The sequence below is a fragment of the Aethalodelphis obliquidens genome, unplaced genomic scaffold (genome assembly GCF_003676395.1).
Source record: "Aethalodelphis obliquidens isolate GAN/ISIS:26980383/991018 unplaced genomic scaffold, ASM367639v1 scaffold112, whole genome shotgun sequence".
NCBI lineage: Eukaryota > Metazoa > Chordata > Mammalia > Artiodactyla > Delphinidae > Aethalodelphis > Aethalodelphis obliquidens.
Window position 1 is genome coordinate 2,067,384 of NW_020838056.1, and position 25,475 is coordinate 2,092,858.

Sequence of the window (25,475 nt, forward strand, 5' to 3'; positions counted from 1 at the left end):
AGGGTATAGGGAATCACTAGATGCCTTGAAGGAGGGAGGTGAGGGGAAACATAATTATTAAGTATCCATCAGGTAACAGGCACTCAGTAGGTGTTTTCTGTGCCAATCCCTCTCAGACTCAATGTGTTTACCAATTTCCTGAGAATTTCATTAAAATGCAGAGTCTCTATATTCCATATCTTGTAATAACCTAAAATGAAAAAGAACCTGAAAAAGAATATATATATTTGTATATGTATGTATAACTGAATCACTTTGCTGTACACCTAAAACACTGTAAATCAACTATACTTCAATAGAAAAAAATTTTTTAATAAAACAATATAGGCATACCTTAGAGATATTGTGAGTTCGGTCCCAGACCACCACAATAAAGCAGATATCACAATAAAGCAAGTCACATGAAAAAAATAAAAATAAAAAAATAAAGATACATATAGAGATGAATTTTCTTTATAACAAATAAAATCTATAAGGCATCAAAAAAATGCAGAGTCTAATTCAAGAGGCCTAGGGTGGGGGTCTGAGGTGCTGCATTTCTGATAAGCTCCTAACTGGGATCACACTTTGAGGAGAAAAGCTGTAGCTCATTCAATCTGCGCCCCAATGCTGTCCAGTGAGTATTATCGGCTCCTGTTTATTGGCAGGAAAACTGAGGCTCAGTTTCTGGGCTTGCCTGAAGGCACATCATTAAAAGAGCTATACTGTCCCCTGCCCTCCACCCATGTGAGGGAGATAACATAGCCCCTAAGTTATCACTCTCTCCAAGCCCCTCTTAGTCTGCCCCAGGCTTGCGTCTTCCAGGTCTATAACTTCAGGTCCTCCTGTCCCAGCTGGCCTCCAGCCTGGAGTTTCTGAACTTGCCTGTGGCAGCATCTAAAGATAGTCTACCTCACAGGAAACCAAATACTATTGGCTAACTTTGCAATTAAAGATGCTCTCAGAGGGAAGGAAAGGGAAATACTCTCTGGCAGAGTCTGCGTGGGACAGGGCAGCTGACTGGCATATCCAGAGGTTCCCTTCCCAGGTCCAGCCCAGGTAGGAGCAGAGGACTCTTTCAGCACCTGTGGGCGAGCTGGGTGGGGCACTGTGGTCAGAGGTCAAAGTTGGTTAATGATGCTGGTTTGCTTTACATGCCAACAAGGGAGACCATTTTCCAGAGGATGTTGCAGCCTAAATGTCCAAGGGGCTTGGGGGTGATGGGGGGCAGTGAGTGATTAGATCATTTATGATATGCTTAACATAGTGGAATATGATTAGAAGTGTTAGTAATTACGTTTCAGGGACATGGAGAAACGCTCAAAAAAAGCATCATTTAAAATTGCATCTGCCAACTATTATATATGGAATGGATAAACAAGATCCTACTGTATAGCACGGAAAAGAATATATATGCATACACACACATATATATGAATCACTTTGCTCTACAGCAGAAATTAACACATTGTAAATCAATTATAATGTCCTAACCACTGGACCACCAGGGAACTCCCTATTATTTTTAAAAATAACTTTATTTTTTTTCTTTCTTATTCTTTTAGAGACTCACATTTAACTGTTTATGGGTGAAATGTTATGACATCTGGATTTATTTATTTATTTATTTAAAAATATTTATTTATTTGGTTGTGCCGGGTCTTAGTTGCGGCACAAGGGATCTTTAGTTGCTGCATGTGGACTCTTAGTTGCGGCATGCGGGATCTAGTTCCCTGACCAGGGATTGAACCCAGGCCCCCTCTCTGCATTGGGAGTGTGTAGTCTTAAAAACTGGACCATCAGGGAAGTCCCTGAATTTATTTTTAAATAATCCAGTAGGGTATGAGTGGGGAATAGATGAAATACTGATCATGAGTAGCTAATTGTTGAAGCTCGGTGATTAGTGCATGGGGGTTGTCTCTGCTTTTATACATGTTTGGAAATTGTATAATAAAAAGTTTTAAAAATAGCATTTGCATTTTAAATATACTCAATGTGAATATTAAAATATGCATAAAGATTGGATGGAAGAAGCTAAAAGCTAGCTGTAGTTGGTTCTGGGAAGTTGGATTGTAGATAGTTCTGAGTTTTTTCTTTCCTGTTACTTCCATGCTTTTTTGTGCCATCTGCATTTTTTTTTTTTTTTTTTGGCTGTGCCGTGAGGCATATGGGATGTTAGGTCCCCGACCAGGGATCAAACCCACACCTCCTGCAGTGGAAGCTCGGAGTCTTAACCACTGGACTGCCAGGGAAGTCCCCAAATCTGCATTTTTTATAATGAGCAACTATTGCATTTATAACGAAAATTATTTTAATAACAAATTGCTGACACACTTTGATGTTCAACGTTGATGTATGCTGTTATCATCATTGTGAGGACATTTGGGCTCAGAAGGTTTGTGTCATTGGAAAACATCATCTTCAGAAAGAAAGTATGAGTGGTCACACATGTGAGTGAATTGTGACTCTTGGCAGGGAAGAAAACCTATATCACATCTCTTTAAATATCTTCCCAGGCCCTCTTCATCTTTTTCCTTAAACCTATGTTCATTGGGAAACATAACACACTCAAAGGACAGTGTCCAGGTCAACAGCTTATAAATTGATCTGCTACCAAACCAACATCCAGGCAGCAGCAGAGAACCAGGCCAGCCCCCGGCAGCCACCCTCAGGTCCCTTCTTGATCACCACCCCTGCCCTCCCCAAAATCACCCCATTCCTGTCTTTTATGGTCATTGCTTCCTTCTTTGTCCGTGTAGTTTTACCTCCTACATATTCATTCCTAAACACTGTGGATTTTCTTTGCCTGTTTCTGACCTTCACATATGTGGATTTATATACAGTATGTCTGCTTTTTGGTTTGCATTTTTAAAATGCATTTCTACTGTAGGAGATGTAGATGCACACACAGAAATGTTCATGACAGAATTGTTCAAAACCTGAAAGCCACCCAGGGGTGCATCAGCATAGAACAGAAAATAATCGTGGGGCACTCACACAGTGCAATCCTATTCAGCAATAACAATGAACAGACCATAGCCACAGCAATAGCATGGATGAGATACTACCAGAAATGCTGCGATGAATTTACAGATAAATGCAAAATTGGCCCCTATCCACATGGCAGTTATCAAATGCATCACTACCAGACACAATTTCTTCTCCCATGAACAAGAATTATCGCATCACCATCAGTCATCTGTAAATTAGCTCAGACAGTGAAAGGGGGAGATGGTCCCAAAGGGTGTGCTAGACAGGACACCCAATAAAGGTTTTTTGGCCTATTAAAGTCTTTTATAATTTCTCCTTATAGATCCTCAGTGTAGAATTTGAGGCTCCTCTGTTTTCCCCTCTTCTGCCTTCTCTGTGCATCCTTTCCTGAGCCCTCCACTCAGACTAAAGTGAACTTTCCTGAAGGCTCCAGGAACAGGTTAGCCCCTCCTAACCCCACAATCCTCACTTCTTTCTGTTTCTGTATAGTCCCTCACACCCTCTCTGCCTGGCTGTGGACCCAGGAAACCTCCTTATGCTCATACTCTCAGAGCCTTTGGCTTCAAACCACACCCCACCCCATGCCCACCACCATCTTTATCAACCTGGAAGACCCTCCCAGCCTTTAAGACTCAGCTTAAATGGTCCAATCCTTGGGTTTCCCATCACTTTTCTTATACTCTTACTAAACAATAATAAAAATTCACAGAGACTATATTTCAGACATTTTTACCTCTACAGAATTGAGCACAGTGCCTACTGTTGGGGAAATAGAATGAAAAACAAAATCTCCAACCCAGAAAAATCTCTCCATGAATATGGTAGAGAAAGAAAACTCTTTCATTACTGAATAAGCATTAAATGTGATGTGCATCACAGGCAATCCGCTATGAGGTAGTAGAGACACAAAAAATCTCACCCTGGTATATGACCAGATACAACCCCTTACACACATGTTCTCAAGATACACAATGACTGGTGCTCAAGTAAGGGAACCTGACAGTCACACACAGTTCATCCCAAGTTTACCATGGTCATTGGGTTCATCATCTGTATTAGTTGGTTGGCTTCATCCAGAGGAGAAACAAACTTCTCATCCCTTTATTATCAGACGTAGTTGTGTAACTTGGAGCCAGGTTCCTGCCCAAGTCAGGCTCCTGCCCTCCCTCTGGGACTGGGAGCCTGGGCACCTCAATATCTGCATTTCAAAGAGATGGCTCCCGGCTCTGAAGCTGACAGAGGAAATGGTCACATTTTCTAAAGGGTATATACCCACATTTCAAAGAGGAAAGAAGGTACAATTACATGTTTTCTAAAATAAATACTCTAAGAAAAAGGAGGCAAGTGGACTCTTGTCCCTTATTTCCAACAGGGAGAATTAAGCCTCTTATTATTTTTTTTAGTTAATTAATTAATTTATTTTGGCTGCATTGGGTCTTCGTTGCTGTGCGCGGGCTTTCTCTAGTTGTGCTGAGCGGGGACTATGCTTCGTTGCGGTGCATGGGCTTCCCTTCGCGGAGGCTTCTCTTTGTTGCGGAGCATAGGCTCTAGGTGCACGGGCTTCGGTAGTTGTGGCACATGGGCTCAGTAGTTGTGGCACACAGGCTTGGTTGCTCTGCAGCATGTGGGATCTTCCTGGACTAGGGCTTGAACCTGTGTCCCCTGAGTTGGCAGGCAGATTCCTAACCACTGCGCCACCAGAGAAGTCCCAAGCCTCTTATTTTTAATTTTCACTTGTCCTTACACCAGTGTATGGTAAAGATAATTAACAGATATTGGCTTAATCAAAAATTAATTAATCAGCAAGTCCATCTCTTCTTCAGTTATTAAAAAAGGAAAATCATAGTCATTTCCTTTCTAAATTTCACAGTTCATTTTAACAGAGATAAATAAATACCATAAAGGACTTTGAGGAGGAAAGCAGAGGGAGGTGTGGCAAACCAAGAACAGGGGCAGGTCCTGTGAAGGGGTGGCTCACACACGAGCAGAGGGGCCTCACTCCATGTGTGGTTTTCTCCTGTTACTGGTCTTGGCTTGTGGTGTGTCTGGGCCCGTATAAAATGCTGGTGGGTGAGTCACGCTAAGTTGTTTTAGGTGGACTCTGCTGCAGGAATAGAAAGTCACTCAATCTACTTGTGTGGAGGATGGGGTGCAAGTTGTAAAATGTGCCCACTGCTCCTCAGCATGGAATTCAAGGCCCATCCATCTGCCCCTCTTCTTCCTTCTTGGCCTTGCTCTCTCTGCATCCTAAGGAGGGGTCTCATAAAAAATAGCTGTCATTGTAAATTGGAAAACCATCAGGTCCTTAAACTCAGGGTCCCAAGTAGCCAGGGGTGTGGGCTTGGGGCCAGACTGAGAACCTTCCTACGTGGCCCAAGGTGAATTCCAGATTTGTCAGGACTCAAAATTAACTAATTCAGCTCTCTGTCTCCAAACAGAACCTCATCTGAATGCTGGCCGCCTGCGAGCCCAGAAGCTTCGCAGGCTGCTGAGCAGCCACTCTGTGGACACGAGGCCACGCTTCCCCTGACCCAGGACTCATGCTACTCTTTAAAACTGTTTCCTTCTCTTTGGTCATTGTTGGAAAACTGAGCAGCCAGAGCTGGCCAGGCCCTCAGAGATGGTCCGGTCCAGGGCTTTCATTACATACATCAAGAAACTGAGGCCGAGCTGGAAGTGAGCTGCCCAGGGTCTGCCAGCTTATTTCAGGGTATGTGGACCCCTCTGAAGTACATGGCTCTGAAGAGCATCACTGTGTATTTGAAGACAGGAAATAAGCTGACCCTTTAGCCTTCAGCCTTTCCTTCTCCATAGAAAAGGATTCCCATTTCTTCACCACCATTGTTGAGAGCTAGGTTCTGGGGGTCTGGCAGTGAGGACCACCTAGTCATGGCTGGAGAGGCAAATAATATCCCCATCCCCTCCATTTCCCACCCACAGTTTCACTGAGGGTCAGCCTTCTGGGTCCTGAGTCTAGAAGGCAAAACCCAGGAAGAGTGTTCAGGGTCACTTCTTGAATCTTATCCATTAAAGGGGGGTCACCTCTACTATTTTTCAGTTCTCATTCTAGAGACAGGGCCTGCAGTAACATGCAGAATTCCCCTCCAAGAGGGAAAGCATGGTGCAGGGCAGGGAACACGGCTTTGTGAAGAGACACATCTGGGTTGAAATCCTGGTTCTGTTGCTCCCTTGGACAAATTACCCAAATCTTTCTGAGCCGCTGGTGGTTATTTTGCAAGGGGGCACAGTCATTTCCCATGAGGTGTTGTGGTGAGAATTAAATGGGGTCTTGTGTCTGGAGCATGACACTTAGCAGGTATCCAGGAATGGCAGCCTTCACTCCTAAACTGGGGCTTTCTGAGGATAACCTCAGGTTCTAGAACCTCAAGAGATGGTGGTACCCCCATGGGGAAAGTTGGGATCAGGGATCAAGCAATTCCTGAGTTTTGTTTGGTCCAAAGGAAAAAAATTAAGCCTCACAATTGGCATTAGACTGAACCTCAAACCCGCGTGTACTCGAGGGCCTAAAAAGCCATAAAAAGAGAGCAAGAAAGGTAAACAAACAAAATAAGACTCATTGAATCTAGAAAACTAAGCAGGACGTGAAGCCAAAAGAGAGGAGGAAGCAACATGAAAAAGACGCTGGGGAGAAGAAAGTGGATGGGGGCCAGCTAATGAGAGGGGAAGTGTAGAAAAGGGAAGCTGATTGGAAACAGTGGGTAATGATGACCAAAAAAAAAAGTTAAAAAATAAGTGAGCAGGCCTGAGAAAAGGAAGTGACCGGAGGAAGTAGAACAGGATCGGCAGTAGAGCCAGCTTGGTGTTTTTTACAGCAGGTCCTACAAAATTCATTTCAGCTTGGGTGTGAAACCCATGTGTATTCAAAGCTCAGCTTCTAGGTTCAGCCCAGACTTTCCCAGCTCAGCACCATTTAGTAAAACGTTGACTTAACAGAACAGAGGGTGAGGAGATCCGAGGACAGCTGAGGGGAGGTGTGCGGTGCAGCCTCAGTTAGTGTGGTGGGACCTGTGTTAGTGCTTCACTCCGGCACCTATCCTTCCCCTTGCAATCCCGTCTATATGAACCTCGCTTAGTAGATGCTGTGAAGGCTTATTTCACTGGATTCTTTTTTTTTTAATTTCATTTATTTCTTTTTGGCTGTGTTGGGTCTTCGTTGACGCCCACAGGCTTTCTCTAGTTGCGGCGAGCAGGGGCTACTCTTCGTTGCAGTGTGCAGGCTTCTCACTGTGGTGGATTCTCTTGTTGTGGAGCACGGAGTTTAGGTGTGCGGGCTTCGGTAGTTGTGGCACGTGGGCTCAGTAGTTGTGGCACATGTGCTTCGTTGCTCCGCGGCATGTGGGATCTTCCTGGACCAGGGCTCAAACCCGGGTCCCCTGCATTGGCAGGCGGATTCTTAGCCACTGCGCCTTCACTGGATTCTTGCACTTGGTTTCTGGTGTCCTCAGGGTCTGGGAGGCCAGTGTGCAGCCTGAGTGAAAGCCAGTTGATCTCTGGCAGCCCTTTGACCCCTAGGGCATTAGTCCTGCTCTTGTCTGCTACCAGGAGGCCCTATCTTCAGGCTCCTGGCCCAATCCTGGGACATCTCAGAGGACCCAGAAATAAAAGGTCCACCCAGCTCAGGCCCACCTTTCCTGAAAAGGTGCCTGGATAAAGCTATCAAGTTCTAGACACTTCATGTTATTACCTATTTAATCCTCTCTGTAATTCTGAAAGGAAAGTTCACTGCCCTGCTGAAGGGCTCCAGGGATATTCATGATGAGAGGATGGGGAAGGTGCAGGAAGAGCTTGGAAAAGGCCAGGATGTCAGAAATAAACAGGTGGCATGTGGCAAGGAGGTCCCCAGTCCCTCCCCTCTCCTTGCTGGGCACCTGGCTCAGGGCTGCCAAGTGTGTGCCCGTCCCCTTCTAGCCCACCTCCCCACTCTTCCCAATGACCCAGGGACATCTGCCCGAAGATTTGTAGGAGGTCCCTGTGTGTGAGGCATGCCGCCAAGAGTGGAAATCAAACCCACCACATGCAGATTTGGCAAAAATCAAGCCAATTCAAAAGCACCAAGTTCCTGGGTTTTCAGGACTGAACACAGGCCCAAAAGAGATGCGAAACGATTTTTATTGTCCTTGGACTCCTCTCGAGGTCAACTCTGCCAGCTCCTGACCCGGGGTGGGGGGCGGGAAGAGGGGGGGCTACCCCCAGCGTCCGCAACCTAGGACTACAAGGGCTTGACTGTTTGTGTTCCTACACAGCTGACTGTCTGGGAAGATGGGCTCCAGCAACAAGTCACCTGCACCAAGCGGCCACTCCCGGCCACCCGGCATCTCAGCTGAGCCATTTGAAACTGACATTTATGTCACTCAAAAATGGTTGCATATCAGCCATTTTATATGGTTCAACTTAACTTTTATTGATTAAGGTCATAGCCAGAGGCTCCTCTTTGAGAAAAGGGCATTGCAGCTGAAAGCAAAGAAAGCATACAGTTCCCTGGGGCTGAGAACTCCATCCCAGCCTGAGACGGCCCAGGTCAGAAAGCCTTGGGCCACTTCGCCCGGAAGAGTCTGGGTGAGATGCAGAGCTGGGCCAGGACACTAAGCAGAGGCTGGGAAGAGAGAAGCAAAGCCCTGGCTGGGGGGCCCTCGCCTTGGCAGAGACACCATCTTGGTGAAACCAGCATGAAAAGTATGTAGCGGGGTGTGGAAACTCCCCTGGTTAAAGAAGCATGAGCTTTGGTTTTAGTTGTGCTGAGTGGAGGCAGTGACGACCAGGAGGTGTGCACTGAGGTTTCTGAGGGCCTGTCTTGTGGTATCACGAGGAAGAGGAGGGGGTCCCAGAGGACCAGGGCAAAAGGGCTCCCCTTGCAGCCTCTGGAGTGAATCTTGGCTGGGAGAAGAGGGGATGGACAAGTGTCACTTCCCAACCTGAGCAGAAATGTCTTATCTTTCCATTCTTGTCCAGAAAAAAACAGGAAAAGAACAGTGGGGGAGGCCAGGTCACAGTGAAGTGCAGGGCTGGTAATTATCAGACTACTTAGCCCCCAAGACCCAGGGCAACAAGCTAACTGAGCACAGGCCTCCATCTGGGATCCATCAGCCCTTTCATGACTGCAAAGGCCTGGATGATGGTGACACTCCCTCTTGGAGTTGTAGGATGACTGACCATCCCAGCTGGCTTAGAACTGAGGGGTTTCCGACATGTGAGACTTTCAGTGCTAAAACCAGAAGAGTCCTGGGCAAATCAAGGCAAGGTAATCACCCTAGGGTGTCTGACTCTATGTCTTATCCCTTCAGGAACAGAAAGACTTAGTTGGTTCCAAGAGGGAGAGGGAAAGAAATGGCTCTCAAAGACAAAGACGAGCCTCTGGGTGCAGGCCTGCCCAGGGCTCCGCAGTATCTAGGACCTCTCTCTTCAGTGTTCATGCAGGAGAAATGAGGGTGCAGAGGGCAGAGAGGTGGGAGAAAGGAAGGGGGTGGAGAATGGAAGCTTGGACTGGAAGTGTGAATTACGGCGTCCCCACCACCACACCCCTCTCCTCCCCACTCACTCATCCTCTCTCCCCCATCCACACCCTGGTCAAGCTCGCTATCTTTCAGATAGACTTTTGAAAATTAAAGAAAAAAAGATCTATCTCAAGCTTCAAAAGGCTTAGATTCAAACGCTAACTGAGCCATTTACTGCATAGTTTCTGGCAAGTCACTCAGCCTCTCAGGGACTGGTTTCCTCTCTGTCAAAGGGGTCTCTTATAGCCTCCATCACACAGATTAAACAAGATAGCACGCATGACACTGGGAAAGGTACTGGTTAGACACCCAACCAAATGTTTGCTTCTTCCAGTCTGCCTATGTAAGGGGCAGAATTCCAACTTTGTTTCTCTGAGAACTAATGCCATTAGTTGTCTTCCTTTCTCATCCAGGTGCTCACCATGCCCACCATCTCCCCTGAATCAAGTTTAGAAGACTTTGAGTATGATGAGCTTGCAGAAGCCTGTGATATGGGGGACATCGTGGCCTTGGGAACTGTCTTCCTGGCCATACTCTACTCCCTTGTCTTTGCCTTTGGCCTGGTGGGAAATTTGCTGGTGGTGTTTGCCCTCACCAACAGCCAGAAGCCCAAGAGCATCACTGACGTTTACCTCCTGAACCTGGCCTTTTCTGATCTGCTCTTTGTAGCCACCTTGCCCTTCTGGACTCACTATCTTATAAACGAGCAAGGCCTTCATAACGCCGTGTGCAAACTCACCACCGCCTTCTTCTTCATCGGGTTTTTTGGAGGCATATTCTTCATCACCATCATCAGCATCGACAGGTACTTGGCCATTGTCCTGGCCGCCAACTCCATGAACAACCGGACTGTGCAGCATGGCGTCACCATCAGCCTTGGCGTCTGGGCAGCCGCCATCTTGGTGGCTGCACCCCAGTTCATGTTCACCAAACAGAAAGAAAACGAATGCCTTGGTGACTACCCTGAGGTCCTACAGGAAATCTGGCCTGTGCTCCGCAATGTAGAAATAAATTTTCTTGGCTTCCTGCTCCCCCTGCTTATTATGAGTTACTGTTACTTCAGAATCATGCAGACACTTTTTTCCTGCAAAAACCAAAAGAAAGCTAAAGCCATTAGGCTGATCTTTCTTGTGGTCATCATGTTTTTCCTCTTCTGGACACCTTACAACGTCATGATTTTCTTAGAGACACTCAATCTCTATGACTTCTTTCCCAACTGTGACATGAAGAGGGATCTGAGGTTGGCCCTCAGTGTGACCGAGACAGTTGCATTTACCCACTGTTGCCTTAATCCCCTTATCTATGCATTTGCTGGAGAGAAGTTCAGAAGATACCTTTACCACCTGTACAGGAAATGCCTGGCTGTCCTGTGTGGCCACCCCGTCCACGTCAGTTTCTCCCTGTCCCCGTCTGAATCACAAAGGAGCAGGCGAGAAAGTATTCTGAGCAGCAATTTCACTCATTACACCAGTGATGGAAATACATCCATCCTCCTCTGAAAGCCTTGTCTCTCCAGCAAGCCTGGAGTTTCTGAGACTGACACTGAATAATTAGGACAGATTTTTAAATTTCTTACATGCAAGAAACAATGGGTTTGATGCCCAAAAGCAATCCTGAAAGTATTTTTGAGAATTGTGCTCAAAATCTGAATGATAAAGGACAGGCATGTTTCTTATTGCCAATGTCAAGAGTTTCTTGTTTACAAATTACAAAAATTCAACGCAGATTAATTTAGCCTGAAAAGAGGCAGTATCATTCGCATTGTAACATGGGCAAGGGGGTGGCGAATCCTCAGAGTGAGTGAAAACTAGAGATTGAATCTAGCTAGAACTTCCTCTCTCTGACTCTCAAATCTCTGAGTGGTAACAGAGATCCCAGACTCACATAACACAGTTTTGTCATCAGAGAGGGAATGAGACCTATATCCCTCTGATACCAAGGTCAAAATTCCCAGGGAAGGGCTCTGATTGGCCAAGTTTGTATCAGATTCTCATCCTTGGACCAGGTGGCAGTATCCACAGGGAAGACATAGATAAGATGGCAGCTCCCATTCCAATCTTGTGGTTGGAGATGCGTGAAGACATATTTCCAAGAAGCTGGAGGGGTGGGTGCTGCTTTGATCAGATATAACAAGAGTTGCCCACCAACTTTACCTGCGTCTAGCCCAGCCCCACCCTGATCATACCAGCCAGCACACACCACCAACCTCTTCGCCATTAAACCCCCTCTGTCATGTCCCCAAACATACAAAGGTTCCCCAGCACCTACTGCATCAAGTCCAAGCTCAAATGCCTGGCCTCTGACACCCTCCGTCATGTGGTTCCACCAACAGATTTGCCAGTACCTCCTCTTCACAAAGGACTCCAGCCACCTTGTCAGTCAGGTCTCTTCAATCCAGCCACATGCATCGCCACCTGCTCCAGAGCCCAGGGGGATAAACAGAAAAAACAGTGGCCCATCTGAGAAGGCATGGTTTCTAGTCCCAACTCTATCACTTATCTGCTGGGTAATTTGGGGCCAACTGAACTTCAGTTTCCTCATCTGTAGAATGGAGATAACAGAACTTTTCATGTAGGAAGCATCCTTTCCAGCATGAGGAACCAGCCTCTAACTCTTGCAGGTTCCAACCCTCTTGTCTGGTTCCCAGACTTCAGCTTTTCCTCCACCTGGCACCGTGCTTAAGTGGTGCTGTTGACAGAGCCTGGAAGGGCCTTGCGGGCTCTGCTGCGTGATGTAGCTCAGACACAGAGGAGGCTGGCTCCTACAGTGGCGCTCAATGGACACTTGTAGATATACAGGTTGATAGCCTTTCCTGACCCAACCCTCCCAGACTGCCTGGAACATTTCCTCCCAATCAACTGGTGGCAACCCCATCTGGAGAGAACCCCATCATTCATGCCACTGCCAACCTGGACAGCCAGGGTCCCAGGAGCAGTTTTCCCTTTCTCAGTAAACATTTGGGATGGACTGAAATTTTAAAGCTTGAAAAACAATTGTGATGATGCTAAAGAAAATATAATCTACCCACACAGTATCTTCATCTGCCCACCAGACCTCATTCACACCCTCATGTGTTTCGAGTTGCAATCATAATGTACAGACAGTTTCATAATCTGCCTTTTTTTTTTTTTTTTTTGCGGTACGCAGGCCTCTCTCTGTTGTGGCCTCTCCCGTTGCGGAGCACAGGCTCCGGATGAACAGGCTCAGCGGCCATGGCTCACGGGCCTAGCCGCTCCGCGTCACGTGGGATCTTCCCAGACCGGGGCACGAACCTGTGTCCCCTGCATCGGCAGGCGGACTCTCAACCACTGCGCTACCAGGGAAGCCCGTATAATCTGCTTTTTTTTTCTCTTAACATTAGGTCACAAATAGCCTTCTGTTTCTATATAGTTTTGTAATATTTCAGAAGACTCTGCCAGGTTGTGTACTCATTGAAGGCGTCTGACTCCTTCTATTTCTCACTCCTTGGCAGTCAGTATATTTGTTTAACCAATGACAGAATGAATTATGTTCCATCAAGATCATGTACTGTAACTTACTCATCATTACCCTATTAATAAACATTTCGCTTGTTTCCAATATTTACCAAACACATATTTTACAGCACTTTTCTGTATAATTTCCTTTCTCGTTTCCAATTACTTCCTTTGGATAAATTTCTTGCCATGGGGATAACTGGGCCAAAGGGCCTGGGAACCTTTTAGCTTTTGACACATACATATGAAACTAATACACTGCAAAACCTTTATTGACCATATATTACATGCAACATGGGAGCTCAGATCCAGAGCTGTTGCAAAGATCAGTGCGATAAGGCCTTCGCCTTCAATGTTTAAGAGGTGCTCAACATTTAAATGCAGAACTCAGAAATTTACAAAAAAAAGCATGCTCTGCATTAATTGGTAACACAAGAGCAGTGACATCTGACCTGAGTCTTTAAGGATCTTAGGACCCTAATCTTAGGACATCTGACCTGAGTCTTAAGATCTTAAGATCTTAAGGGAAATGTCTGAGAAATTGAAAGGCATTGGGAATAGAGTATGTGGTGGGAAGCTTCTGAAGCTTTGGCTCAGACAACCAATGGAAGAGGGTGTTCTCGGGGTGTTCACAGTTTACTCCCTTATTACCTGATCCTTGTTCCAATTGTTGAATTATGAAACTTTTCATTAAAATTTTAACTTATAAGTGAACTCCCAAGAAAAGACGAAAATATTCTTTTGGCTTGAGAAACAAAGAAGAGAGATAAACAGTTTCATTTCTAGAAGAAAATTAGATTTGTATCATAAGAAACATTCATTCATTCATTTTGCTGAATAAGACAGAATAGGGAGAAAATAAGGAAGGTCATCGAAAAAACCTAAATAGCAATGATGTTGGTATCTAAGTTAAAGGAAGGCACATTTGAAAAGGACAGTTGGCCCTAAGAGCACAGCTGGATCAGATCCACCACAGCTTCTGGGCTCTGGGCTTCCCCAAAGCAGAAAGAAACTCCAAATGCAGACAGACATCTATGACTGAGTCCCAATCTACTGACTCTGTGCTTGGGAAGGTATTTGACATCTCTGAGGCTCAGTTTCTTCACCTGGAAAAAAAGAATAAACATGGTGCCCACCTCCTAGGGTTATTATGAGGATTTAGTAAGACTACCTTCACAAAGCTCACAGCACAGGCTTGGAAAGCATGGTCAAATAAATGGAGGCAACTATTTTGATTCTTTTTTTTTCCTTATTATGATTAGATTGAATCTTTCCCAGTGAGGAAACTCATACTATGTTGCCCTTGCCATCTTGCTTTTTTTAGTCCCAGAATCACAGAATTGTGGGTGGTCAGAAATAGTTGAGTCCAAACCCACACTTTGCAGGTAGGGGAAAGGAGGTCCAGGGAAGGCCAGAGACTGGCCCAAGATCACACAGCAAGTTAATCAAGGAGGTAGATATCTCTTAGTTTACTGACTTCTTTCTCCTCTTGATAAAACTATAGACCAATCTTATGGTGACTACAGTTAACAATACTGTATTGTATATTTGAAAGTTGCTAAGAGAGTAGATTTTAAAATTTCTCACCACACACAAAAAAACTGTAACTATGTGAAGTCATGGACGGGTTAACTAACCTTATTGTGATAATCATTCTACAATATATACACATATAAAATTATATATAGAAACCCTAAAGACTTCATCAAAAAACTGTTAGAACTAATAAACAAATTCAGTGAAGTTGCATGATACAAAATCAATACACAGAAATCTGTTGTGATTCTTTACACTAATAATAAACTATCTGGAAGAGAAATTAAGAAAATAATTCCATTAATAATTGCATCAAAAAGAATATAATACCTAGGAATAAATTTACCAAGGAGGTAAAAGACCTGTATATTGAAAACTACAAGATATTAATGAAAGAAATTGAAAAAGACACAAATAATGGAAAGATATTTCAAACTCATGGATTGGAAGAATTAATATTGTTAAAATGTCCACACTACCCAAAGCAATATACAGATTCAAAGCAATCCCTATCATAATTCCTTTTCATGAAATAGAACAAACAATCCTAAAATTTGTATACAGCCACAAAAGACCCCAAAAAGCTAAAGCAATCTTGAGAAAGAGGAACAAAGCTGTAGGCATTATGCTCCCTGATCTCCAACTATATTACAAAAACTACAGTAATTAAAACAATATGGTATTGGCATAAAAAGAGACACATAAATCAGTGGGTCAGAATAGAAAGCCCAGAAATAAATCCATATATATATATATATATATATATATATATATATATATATACGTGGTCAATTAATTTATAACAAAGGAGCCAGAAATATACAATGGGGAAAAGACAGTCTCTTCAATAAATGGTGTTGGGGAAACTAGACAGCTACATGCAAAATAATGAAACTGGACCACTATCTTACACCATATGCAAAAATTAACTCAAAATGGATTAAAGACTTGAATGTAAGACCTGAAACCATAAAACTCCATAGAAGAAAACATAGGCTGTACAACTATGTCAAGATCTTGACATAGGTCTTAGCAACAATTTTTTTAATCTGACAACAAAAGCAACAAAAGTAAAAAGAAACAAGTGGAACTACACTGCACTAAAAAGTTTCTGCAAAGCAAAGGAAACCATCAACAAAATGAAAAGGCAACCTATTGAATGGGTGAAAATAACTTCCAATCATATATATGATAAGGGCCTAATAACCAAAATACAGAAAGAACCCATACAACTCAATAGTAAAAAAAAAAATCTGATTTTAAAATGGGCAGAAGATCTTAGTAGACATTTTTCTAAAGAAGATATACAGATGGCCAATAGGTATGTGAAAAGATGTTTAACAACATTAATCAGTAGGGAAATGCAAACCGAAACCACAATGGGATATCATCTCTCACCTGTTAGAATGGCTATTATCCAAAAGATGAGAAATAATAGTTGTTGGCAAGAATGTGGAAAAAAGGGAACCCCTGTGCACTGCTGGTGGGAATGTAAATTGATGCAACCCCTATGGAAAACAGTATGAAGGTTCCTCAAAAAATTAAAAATAGAACTACAATATGATACAGCAATTCCACTTCTGAGTATTTATCTGAAGAAAATGAAAAAAATAATTTGAAAGGATATATTATCCCCATGTTTATTTCAGCATTTACAATAGACCAGATATGGAAACAACCTAAGTGTTCATTGATGAATAAATGGATAAAGAAATTGTGGTAAATACATACAATGGAATACTATGCAGTCATAAAAAATGAAATCCTACCATTTGTGACAACATAGATGGACCTCGAGGGCATGTTGCTAAGTGAAATATATCAGACAGAGAAAGACAAATACCATATGATCTCCCTTATATGTGGAATCTAAAAATTAAACAAACAAAAAGCCAAGCTCACAGATACAGAGAACAGATTGGTGGTTGCAAACGGGGAGGGGTAGAGGGTGGGAGAAATGGGTGAACTCTTTTTTTAGTTTAAATAAATTGAATAAAAATTTTTAAAAATAAAATAAAGTAACATCACTACATTGTACACATTAAACTTACAAAATTTCATGTGTCAATTATGTCTCAATAAAGCTGGGAAAAAATACAGTCCAATCCTCCCTCTAAGAGCAGAGAATACAGGTGGTCAATGGAAAACCCGTAGAAAGAGGATCTGCAGGCAGATGATTTAGGCAGAGAGGGAAGGTCTGCCCTCCTGAATGCAGAGTTTAACAGAACTGATCTGCTTGTGGTGACAGGTGCAGCCTGGGTGGTGCAGCCTTTGGTGACAGCTGTTCTGTGACATCAGTATCTCTAATGAAAGATGGTCAACAGACAGAGACTCACTGGCAAAGGATACCAGGATTCCCAGAAGCAAATGTTATCAGCCGCTCCCATCAGGATCTGGATGGGTAGACTGAGCCTTTGGGAAAAGGGCCACTGCAGAGGCTGGCCACATCCTGGGGCTGTCCCAATGCTTAGGGAAATGCCCAGTCCCTTCCAAATAATCCTACTCACTTTGGGCTTATTCTATGATCATTAAATGACCATCTGAGGGAGAAGCTGGATTTCCAGGAACATTGCCACCAAGAAAGATGGAGAATATATGCTTTTGGTTACTGGGAAAAGCTATCACCCCTTATAATCCACTGCATTGGGCATGTGGATAGTATCTGGTGGGCTTTCCATAATCTCTCTCTCTCTGAGACGCTGTCCCTGAAAGCCCAGGGGGGAGAATTCTCCTCTGGCCTCAAAAGGTTGACAACCACACCTGGGAACTTGGCAGCCCAACTCTGAGAGGTCCACTTTGGGTACCACCTGGCCCCTAGACAATGTCCCATTAGTACCCTCAAAATTGGGGCAGTCTGTCCCAACTCAGAAGCAAATTTTCTTTTCTACCTGCACCCCATTCTCCTGGTCCAGGGGGACCACTTCAGTTTCAACGTGACCTATAATATTGTTTGCTTAACTTGCTAAGTTGGCGACCACATTCCCCAGACCACATTCCCCACTACCCCAGAGTAGTATTATCCAAGAGCAAGTGAGAGAAGTAGGTTTTTGCAAACGTGGAAATACCCTGTCTTTCTTCAAGACGCCCTCCATCCATAGGACGGCCAAGATGTTTTCTTGAGGATACATGGTGCCATGTCTGCTCTGCTCTATGAGGCATGTTGTTAGGCAACAGCCAAAGTTCCTCCAGAGACACACCCTAGACAGCTCTAGAAACCACAAGACACACTCAGCAGGAAAATTACTCTTTTACCCCATATTTCCTCATTTATTTAGGTAGGAACAAAAATAAAATTTTAATTCACACTTCTTTGACTACTAGAAAAGATTGTTCAGTTTTCGATGTGCTTGTTCTATATTCTTCATATCCGTTTCTGATTATCAAAGAGAAGCACAGTCATAGAAAATACAAAAAACAAAGAAGTGTATAAAAAGTTTAAATTACACAATATTCCACCTCCTATAGATAAAACATTGTTTAACACTTAGGTGATTTTCTACCATGTCTTTCTCTGCAGATATAATTTTTTAAATAAAAAGATTTGATTTAAAAAAAAGATTTGAGATCATAACATAGATACAGTTTTAGATTTTTTTTTCACTTAACATTGTAGCATAAACATTTTCCCATACATTAAACGCAAGCATGATTTTAATGATTGCACAGAACTCCATATAGACTTTGTCTAGCCAAACCTCTACTGATGGACATGAATGTATAAAGGAAAAACACAGATTTTTCCTCCTTCTATGTAGGGAAAAATCCAGTTCTTCCCCACTGTGTTTCCCTCCTGTGTGTCTCCTCTACTACTCACACAGAACACTTCATTTCTGACACTTCTGATCACCAAATGTGTGGGGAGTTTTCTCCACATCAAGCAATTCTCTGTGACACCAGCTGGGTGTCCTACAATTTAACTCAATTCTGACATTATCTACCTGGAGATAGTGTCAGACCCCACAGGTTAAGGGCTCAGTCCCACAAGACTGCCCCACCCCCCTTCAGATGCCAATCACAAGTAGTAGATCCCCAGGTTACCCACAAGTACTGTCACAAGTACTACCCACAAGTACTGAGTTGACTACAAATCAGAGGTTCCCATGACCACACCTTGGGTTGGATTAATTTGCTAGAGCAGCTCACAGAACTCAGAAAACACTTATGTTTACCAGTTTATTAAAGGATATAATAAAGGATACAGAGGAACAGTCAGATGAAGAAATATATAGGGCAAGCGTCTGAGAGGGTCCCTAGTACAGAAGCTTCTGTTCCTGCGGAGCTGGGGTGCATCACCCTCCCGATATATGGATGTGTTCGCCAACCCGGAAGCTCCCTGAACCCCATACTCTTGGGATTCTGTGGAGGCTTCTTCACTTGGCATGATCAGTTATTAACTCCATTTCCAGTCCCCCTCCCCTCTCTGGAGGATGGGTGGTAGAGCTGAAAATTCTAACCATCTAATCAAGGCTTGGTCTTTGATGACCAGCCCCACCCAGAAGCATCCAGCAGCTACTCAGTGTCTGCATTAGAATAAAAGATGCTCCTAGTGTTCTTATCATTTAGGAAACTATAAGGGTTTTAGGAGCTCTGTGCCAGGAATGGGGGTCAGAGATCAATATATATATTTCCTATTATCTCACAGGATGCAATTCCCAGTTTTTTACTATTATGCACAACACTGTGCTGAACATAAAACTTGTTCATATCTTTGACTGTATAATAGCAATTACTGAAGGAATAGATTTGAGCATCTGTGTGTCTCTTGCTAGCTACCGCAAAATCGCTTTTTCGAAAAATGACACTGAGTTGCTTCTACTCCAAGAACCCCAATCCCTGACTTTAGCACCCACTCCATCACCAGACTTTTTGGCCAGGATATTATGGGCTTTAGTTATTTTAGAAAATACCAGCTACTGATTTCAAGAGGCAGAGAAGGCAAGGCAGAGAAGGAAAAAAGAGGTCCATTCTTGAGAGTAAGTGGTAAGGCTGCTCTTTGGCAGAGACAAAAGAAAAAAGGAATAAGTGGATTTTAAATGTGACCAGTCAGTCTCCCAAGGCAATAAAAATAAAAACAAAAATAAACAAATGGGACCTAATAAAATTTATAAGCTTTTGCACAGCAAAGGAAACCATAAAAAAAAAAAAGACAACCTACAGAATGGGAGAAAATATCTGCAAACGATGCAATCAACAAGGGCTTAATTTCCTACATATACAAACAGCTCACACAATTCAACAACAAAAAAACAAACAACCCAATCGAAAAATAGTCAGAAGGGGGACTTCCCTGGTGGTCCTGTGGTTAAGACTCCACGCTTCCAATGCAAGGGACGTGGGTTTGATCCCTGGTCAGGGAACTAAGATCCCACATGCTGCGCAGCCAAAAAAAAAAAGAAAGAAAGAAAAATAAAAATGGTCAGAAGACCTAAATAGAGAGTTCACCAAGGAAGAAATACAAATGGCTAATAGGCAATGAAAAGATGTTCAACAACGCTAATCATCAGAGAAAAGCAAATCAAAACTACAATGAAGTACCACCTCACACTGGTCAGAATGGCCATCATTAAAAACTCTACAAATGGGACTTCCCTGGTGGCAGAGTGGTTAAGAATCTGCCTGCCAATGCAGGGGACATGGGTTCGAGCCTTGGTCCAGGAAGATCCCACATGCCGCGGAACAACTAAGCCCGTGTGCCACAACTACTGAAGCCCGTGTGCCTAGAGCCCGTGCTCCACAACGAGAAGCCACCACAATGAGAAACCCATGCATCACAACGAAGAGTAGACCTCGCTCACCGCAACTAGAAAAAAAAAAAAAAAAAGCCCGTGTGCAGCAACAAAGACCCAACGCAGCCAAAAATAAATAAATAAAATAATAAAAAAAAAAAAACTCTACAAATAACGAATGCTGGAGAGGGTGTGGAGAAAAGGGAACCCTCTTACATGGTTGGTAGGAATGTAAGTTGGTACAGCCACTATAGAAAACAGCGTGGAGGTTCCTCAGGAAACTAAAAATGGAATTACCATATGATCCAACAATCCCACTCCTGGGCATATATCCAGACAAAACCCTAATCCAAAAAGATACATGCACCCATATGTTCATAGCAGCACTATTCACAATAGCCAAGTCATGGAAACAACCTAGGTCCATTGACAGATGAATGGATAAAGAAGATGTTGTATATATATACAATGGAATACTATTCAGCTATAAAAATGATGAAATCATGCCATTTGCAGAAACATGGGTACAATTAGAGATGATCATATTAAGTGAAGTCAGACAGAGAAAGACAAATACCATATGATATCACTTATATGTGGAATCTAAAATATGACACAAATGAACCTACCTATGAGACAGACTCACGGACATAGAGAACAGACTGGTGGTTGCCAAGGGGGAGGAGACTGGGAGAGGGATGGAGTAGGAGGCTGGGATTAGCAGATGTAAGCTATTATATATAGAACGTATAAACAGCAAGGTCCTACTGTATACCACAGACAACTATATTCAATATCTATGAAAAATCATAATGGAAAAAAGGAATGTATATATATGTATAACTGAATCACTTTGCTGTACAGCAGAAATTAACACGTTGTAAATCAACTATACTTCAATTTAAAAAAATAAACAAAAGTGACCAATAACATCACAAAATAAGTTATTTTAAGGAAACAGAGATGACTTAGCACTTGAGTTAAGGGGACACAGGAGAGGCTATCTGAGCCATGCAAAATCTGGGGGAAGGGGTCATAGGGAGTTATTGTTTAATGGGTAGAGAGTTTCAGGGTTGCAAGATGAAAAGAGTTCTGGAGATGGATGGTGGTGATGGTTGTACAATATGAATGCACTTAATACTTCTGAATTGTACACTTAAAATTTAAGATAGTAAATTTTGTGTTACGGTTATTTTGCCACAATTTAAAATTTAGGGAAAAAACTCCAACAAAATCTAGGAAGAGAAGGTGCTGACACTTGCTCTGGGAAGGGAGAGGTGTCTTAGAGGGGGAAGAAGTAGAGATGAACAGGGCACCCACGAAGTCATTCTGCAGTTTGAATGCTTAAAATATTCACTTCTATATGAAATATAAACAATCTGCAAAAGGCAACAAAGAAAGAATTAATTCAAGGTTTAACACAGTTGGTTGCAGGAAGGTCGACTTTCAATGCATCCACCATCATTTTGGATACAGCCATCTCAGTATAATGTAGAGCTCAGTACTTGCAAAATGAAAGAAATGAAAAAAACAAACATAAGCAACTTTATTTAAATCTCTAGTGAATTCTCTCTGGGCTGCATCTCACAAATTGTTTATACCCTATATGGCACTGAACTGATTAGAAATCCAAACCCACAATGACTTACAGACACCCTGTATCTCGAGTTTTTGCTAGCAGAGGTGGTGCTCCAATCAGTCAAGGAACTCAATTAGTACAACTCTAAGAACTCCTTGGCATATCCAGATATCCCTGTTTGGGGACAAGAGGGTGCCCAGCTGCCAAGCTGGGAAGTCTAATAACAAAAGGCTAATTTACACTTCCATGGGTGATGGATAAGTGCCCATTTCAAAGCACATTATTCCACTGAGAAATAGAAGGAACCAGAAAAGAATTTCCACGGGTTCCCACCACCACATCTTCCCACCTACCTGCAGATATGTCCGTGCGCTCTTCCTTCCCTGCAGGTAGGATGGAAGAATTGTCCCTGCTCTTATCTAAAGCCAAACTCTTGGGACTTCCCTGGTAGCACAGTGGTTAAGACTCCGCACTCCCAATGCAGGGGGTCCGGTTTCGATCCCTGGCCAGAGAATGAGATCCCACATGAGTGACACTACTAAGAGTTTGCATGCTGCAACTAAGGAGCCCACGTGCCACAACTAAGGAGCCAGCAAGCAGCAACTAAGGAGCCCTCAAGCCACAACTAAGACCCGGCACAACCAAATAAATAAATAAAAAGCCAAACTCTTCACTTGTGCAAGAGATCCCATCCCTCTTGCTTCCCCAAGGATTGTCTTCCTGCATTTGCCTCTTCTCTCCCACACAATCAATTTCTCCTCTCTGCTGGATAATTCTCAGTTAAACATACAAGGAGGCCAGATACCTCTCACTTTTAGAACACTCATCTTGATTCCGTATCTCCTCCAGCTCTTGTCTCATATCTCTTCTCCATTTAGAGATACTTAGAAGAGTTGTCTCCTGTTCCTTGGCCCCCATTCTCTCTTGAACTGTCTTCTTACCACCCCCTCAGATATGCTCTTGTCAAAGTCACCAATGCTCTCCAGGTGGCTCAATCCTATAGTCTACAGTCAGGCCCACCTTATCAACCCACCAGAGAATTTGACAAAGTGTATCGCTTCCTCCTCTGTTTGGTGCTGGAGATAACACTCTCTCTCCCGGTTCTCTGACCACCTCACTGCCTGATCTTTCACAGTCTCCTTCACTGGTTCTTTCCGCCTCCCTGACCTCAAAACATCAAGGTCAGGACTTCCCAGGTGGTCCAGTGGCTAAGGCTCCACGTTCTCAATGCAGGGCCCCGGGTTCGATCCCAGGTCAGGGAACTAGATCCCACATGCCGCAACTAAACTTGTCCACATGCTGCACAACTAAGTGTCCACATGCCGCAACTAAAGTTCCCACATGCCTCAACTAAAAGATCCAGCATGCTGCAACTAAAGATCCTGAATGTTGCAACTAAAGATCCCGCGTGCAGCAATGAAGATTCTGCGTGCCGCAACTAAGACCCAGTGAAGCCAAATAAATAAATAGATAGATAAATAAATAAATAAATATTTCAAACAAAAATAAAAACATCGAGGCCCCCAGGGCTGGGTCCCCATACCTCTTCTCCTCTCTGTCTACCCTCACTCCCCTGGAGATCTCAGCTCACTGCAAAGCTTTAAACATCATCTCTCCACACTGACAATGCCCAAACATTTTTCTCCCGCCCAGACTTCTCCAGAGGACAGGCGTGAACATTCAATTCCCTAACAACTTCCCCTGGACAATAAGTATCTTCCAGCATCATCACAAAGCCCTGCACTCTTCACTGTCTTGGTAAATGACAACTTCATTCCTCCAGTTGCTCTGGTCAAAAAGCCCTCTTTCCAACACACCAGCAAGCCCCAGCCAGCACTTTTTTCAAAACCAATTCTCCACCAGATTGCTTCTCACCACTTCCAGCACTGTCTTCCATCCAACATATCACCTTCCTTCTCCCAGACAACTCCACACCCTCTCTGCTTCCACTCCATGGTCCATTCCCTGCACTGTCCCCTGGGAGTCCTCCTAATATCCAGTCAGATCATGTCACTTCTCCATTTGAGACTACCCAGTGGATCCCCACCTCCCTTAGAATGAACCCAAACTCGGGACTTCCCTGTTGGTCCAGTGGTAAAGAATCCATCCTGCAATGCAGGGGATGCAGGTTTGAACCCTGGTCGGGGAACTAAGATCCCACATGCTGCAGGGCATATAATCCCGCATGCCACAACTACTGAGCCTGCGCCCCTCAACTAGAGAGAGAAAACCCGCACGCCACAACTAGAGAGAAGCCCAAGCACCGCAGCGAAGAGCAGCACACGGCAACAAAAGATCTCCGCGTGCCGCAACTAAAGACCTGACTCAGCCAAAAAGAAAAAATAAATAATGAACTCAAACTCTGTACTAGGATCTACAAGGCCCTACATGATCCCGCCCTTGCCTCCCTTCCCAGTCTCGTATCCCAAGACTAGCCTCCCACACTCCATTTAGCCACACAGACCTCTTAGCTCTTCCTGAAACAGGCTGAGCCCTTCCCTACCACAGGCCATTTACACTTGCTCCTTTCTCTACCTGGGGTCCCTTTCTCTTGGGAAGTGGGGAGGTCTTTTATCAGATTTGTGCATGGCTCACCCCCTAGCTTCACTCAACCTCTGCTTCAGTGTCACCTCTGCAGACAAACCTTCACAAATCACCCCAACTAAAACAAAGATTTCACCACCATCTCACTCCCTACCCCTATTCCTGGCTCTCTTTGTTTTCTTACCCTTTATCTCTACTTGCTATTATACTACATATTTGTTTGTTTCTTATTTCTCTTCTATGTTGGTTTGTAATGACCAGACCAACAGTACCTCAAATGTGTCTGACACAGAGTAGGAACTCCAACATTTACTGAGTAATTAACTTGTTTTTTTTTTTTTTTTTTTTTTTTTGCGGTACGCGGGCCGCTCACTGTTGTGGCCTCTCCCGTTGCGGAGCACAGGCTCTGGACGCGCACACTCAGCGGCCATGGCTCATGGGCCCAGGCGCTCCGCGGCATGTGGGATCTTCCCGGACCGGGGCGCGAACCCGCGTCCGCTGCATCGGCAGGAGGACTCTCAACCACTGCGCCACCAGGGAAGCCCCTAACTTGTATTTTTGTGTGAATTGTCTCCTGGTGTCTTTTGTACATGTTGGTATGTTTGATATTTATAAATTGATTTTTTAAATAAATTTATTTTATTTATTTATTTATTTTTGGCTGCGTTGGGTCTTCGTTGCTGCATGCAGGTTTTTCTCTAGTTGTGGCGAGTGCGGGCTACTCTTCGTTGTGGTGCACAGGCTTCTCATTGTGGTGGCTTCTCTTGTTGGGAGCACGGGCTCTAGGCGCGTGGGCTTCAGTAGTTGTGGCACACGGGCTCAGTAGTTGTGACACGCGGGCTCTAGAGCGCAGGCTCAGTGGTTGTGGCACACGGGCTTAGTTGCTCCACGGCACGTGGGATCTTCCTGGACCAGAGTTCGAACCCATGTCCCCTGCATTGGCAGGCAGACTCTTAACCACTGTGCCACCAGGGAAGCCCTTAAATTGATTTTTAAGAGCTCATTCCAGAGGAAATGTAATAATCTTTTGTCTGTCATATATTACAAGTATTTTTTCCTGCTGTCATTTTCCATTTTTCTGTTTCATAAAACAAAACTCACAGTGGTTTCTCTTTAAAAATGACCCTACCTT

At 43.8% G+C, this 25,475-nt stretch overlaps 1 protein-coding gene and 1 long non-coding RNA gene across 3 annotated transcripts in view; one reads left to right on the forward strand and one right to left on the reverse strand.

The window, feature by feature from the left end:
* The first annotated feature begins 297 nt into the window (after positions 1-297).
* On the forward strand, positions 298-12,536 carry CX3CR1 (C-X3-C motif chemokine receptor 1). Of its 2 annotated transcripts, none has more exons than XM_027097126.1 (2): positions 298-1,038; positions 9,896-12,536. In XM_027097126.1, the coding sequence occupies exon 2, from the start codon at positions 9,905-9,907 to the stop codon at positions 10,979-10,981; it is 1,077 nt and encodes a 358-aa protein (XP_026952927.1). In that variant the 5' UTR covers positions 298-1,038; positions 9,896-9,904; the 3' UTR covers positions 10,982-12,536. The 2 variants fall into 2 exon arrangements, with proteins under 2 accessions (XP_026952927.1, XP_026952926.1); XM_027097125.1 differs by lacking the exon at positions 298-1,038 and adding an exon at positions 4,684-5,680.
* LOC113615079 (uncharacterized) overlaps positions 11,792-25,475 on the reverse strand; it is a 76,571-nt gene continuing 62,887 nt past the window's right edge. The window contains exon 5 of the long non-coding RNA XR_003430901.1: positions 11,792-11,896. This is a non-coding gene — a long non-coding RNA (uncharacterized LOC113615079). The remainder of the gene's footprint in view (positions 11,897-25,475) is intronic.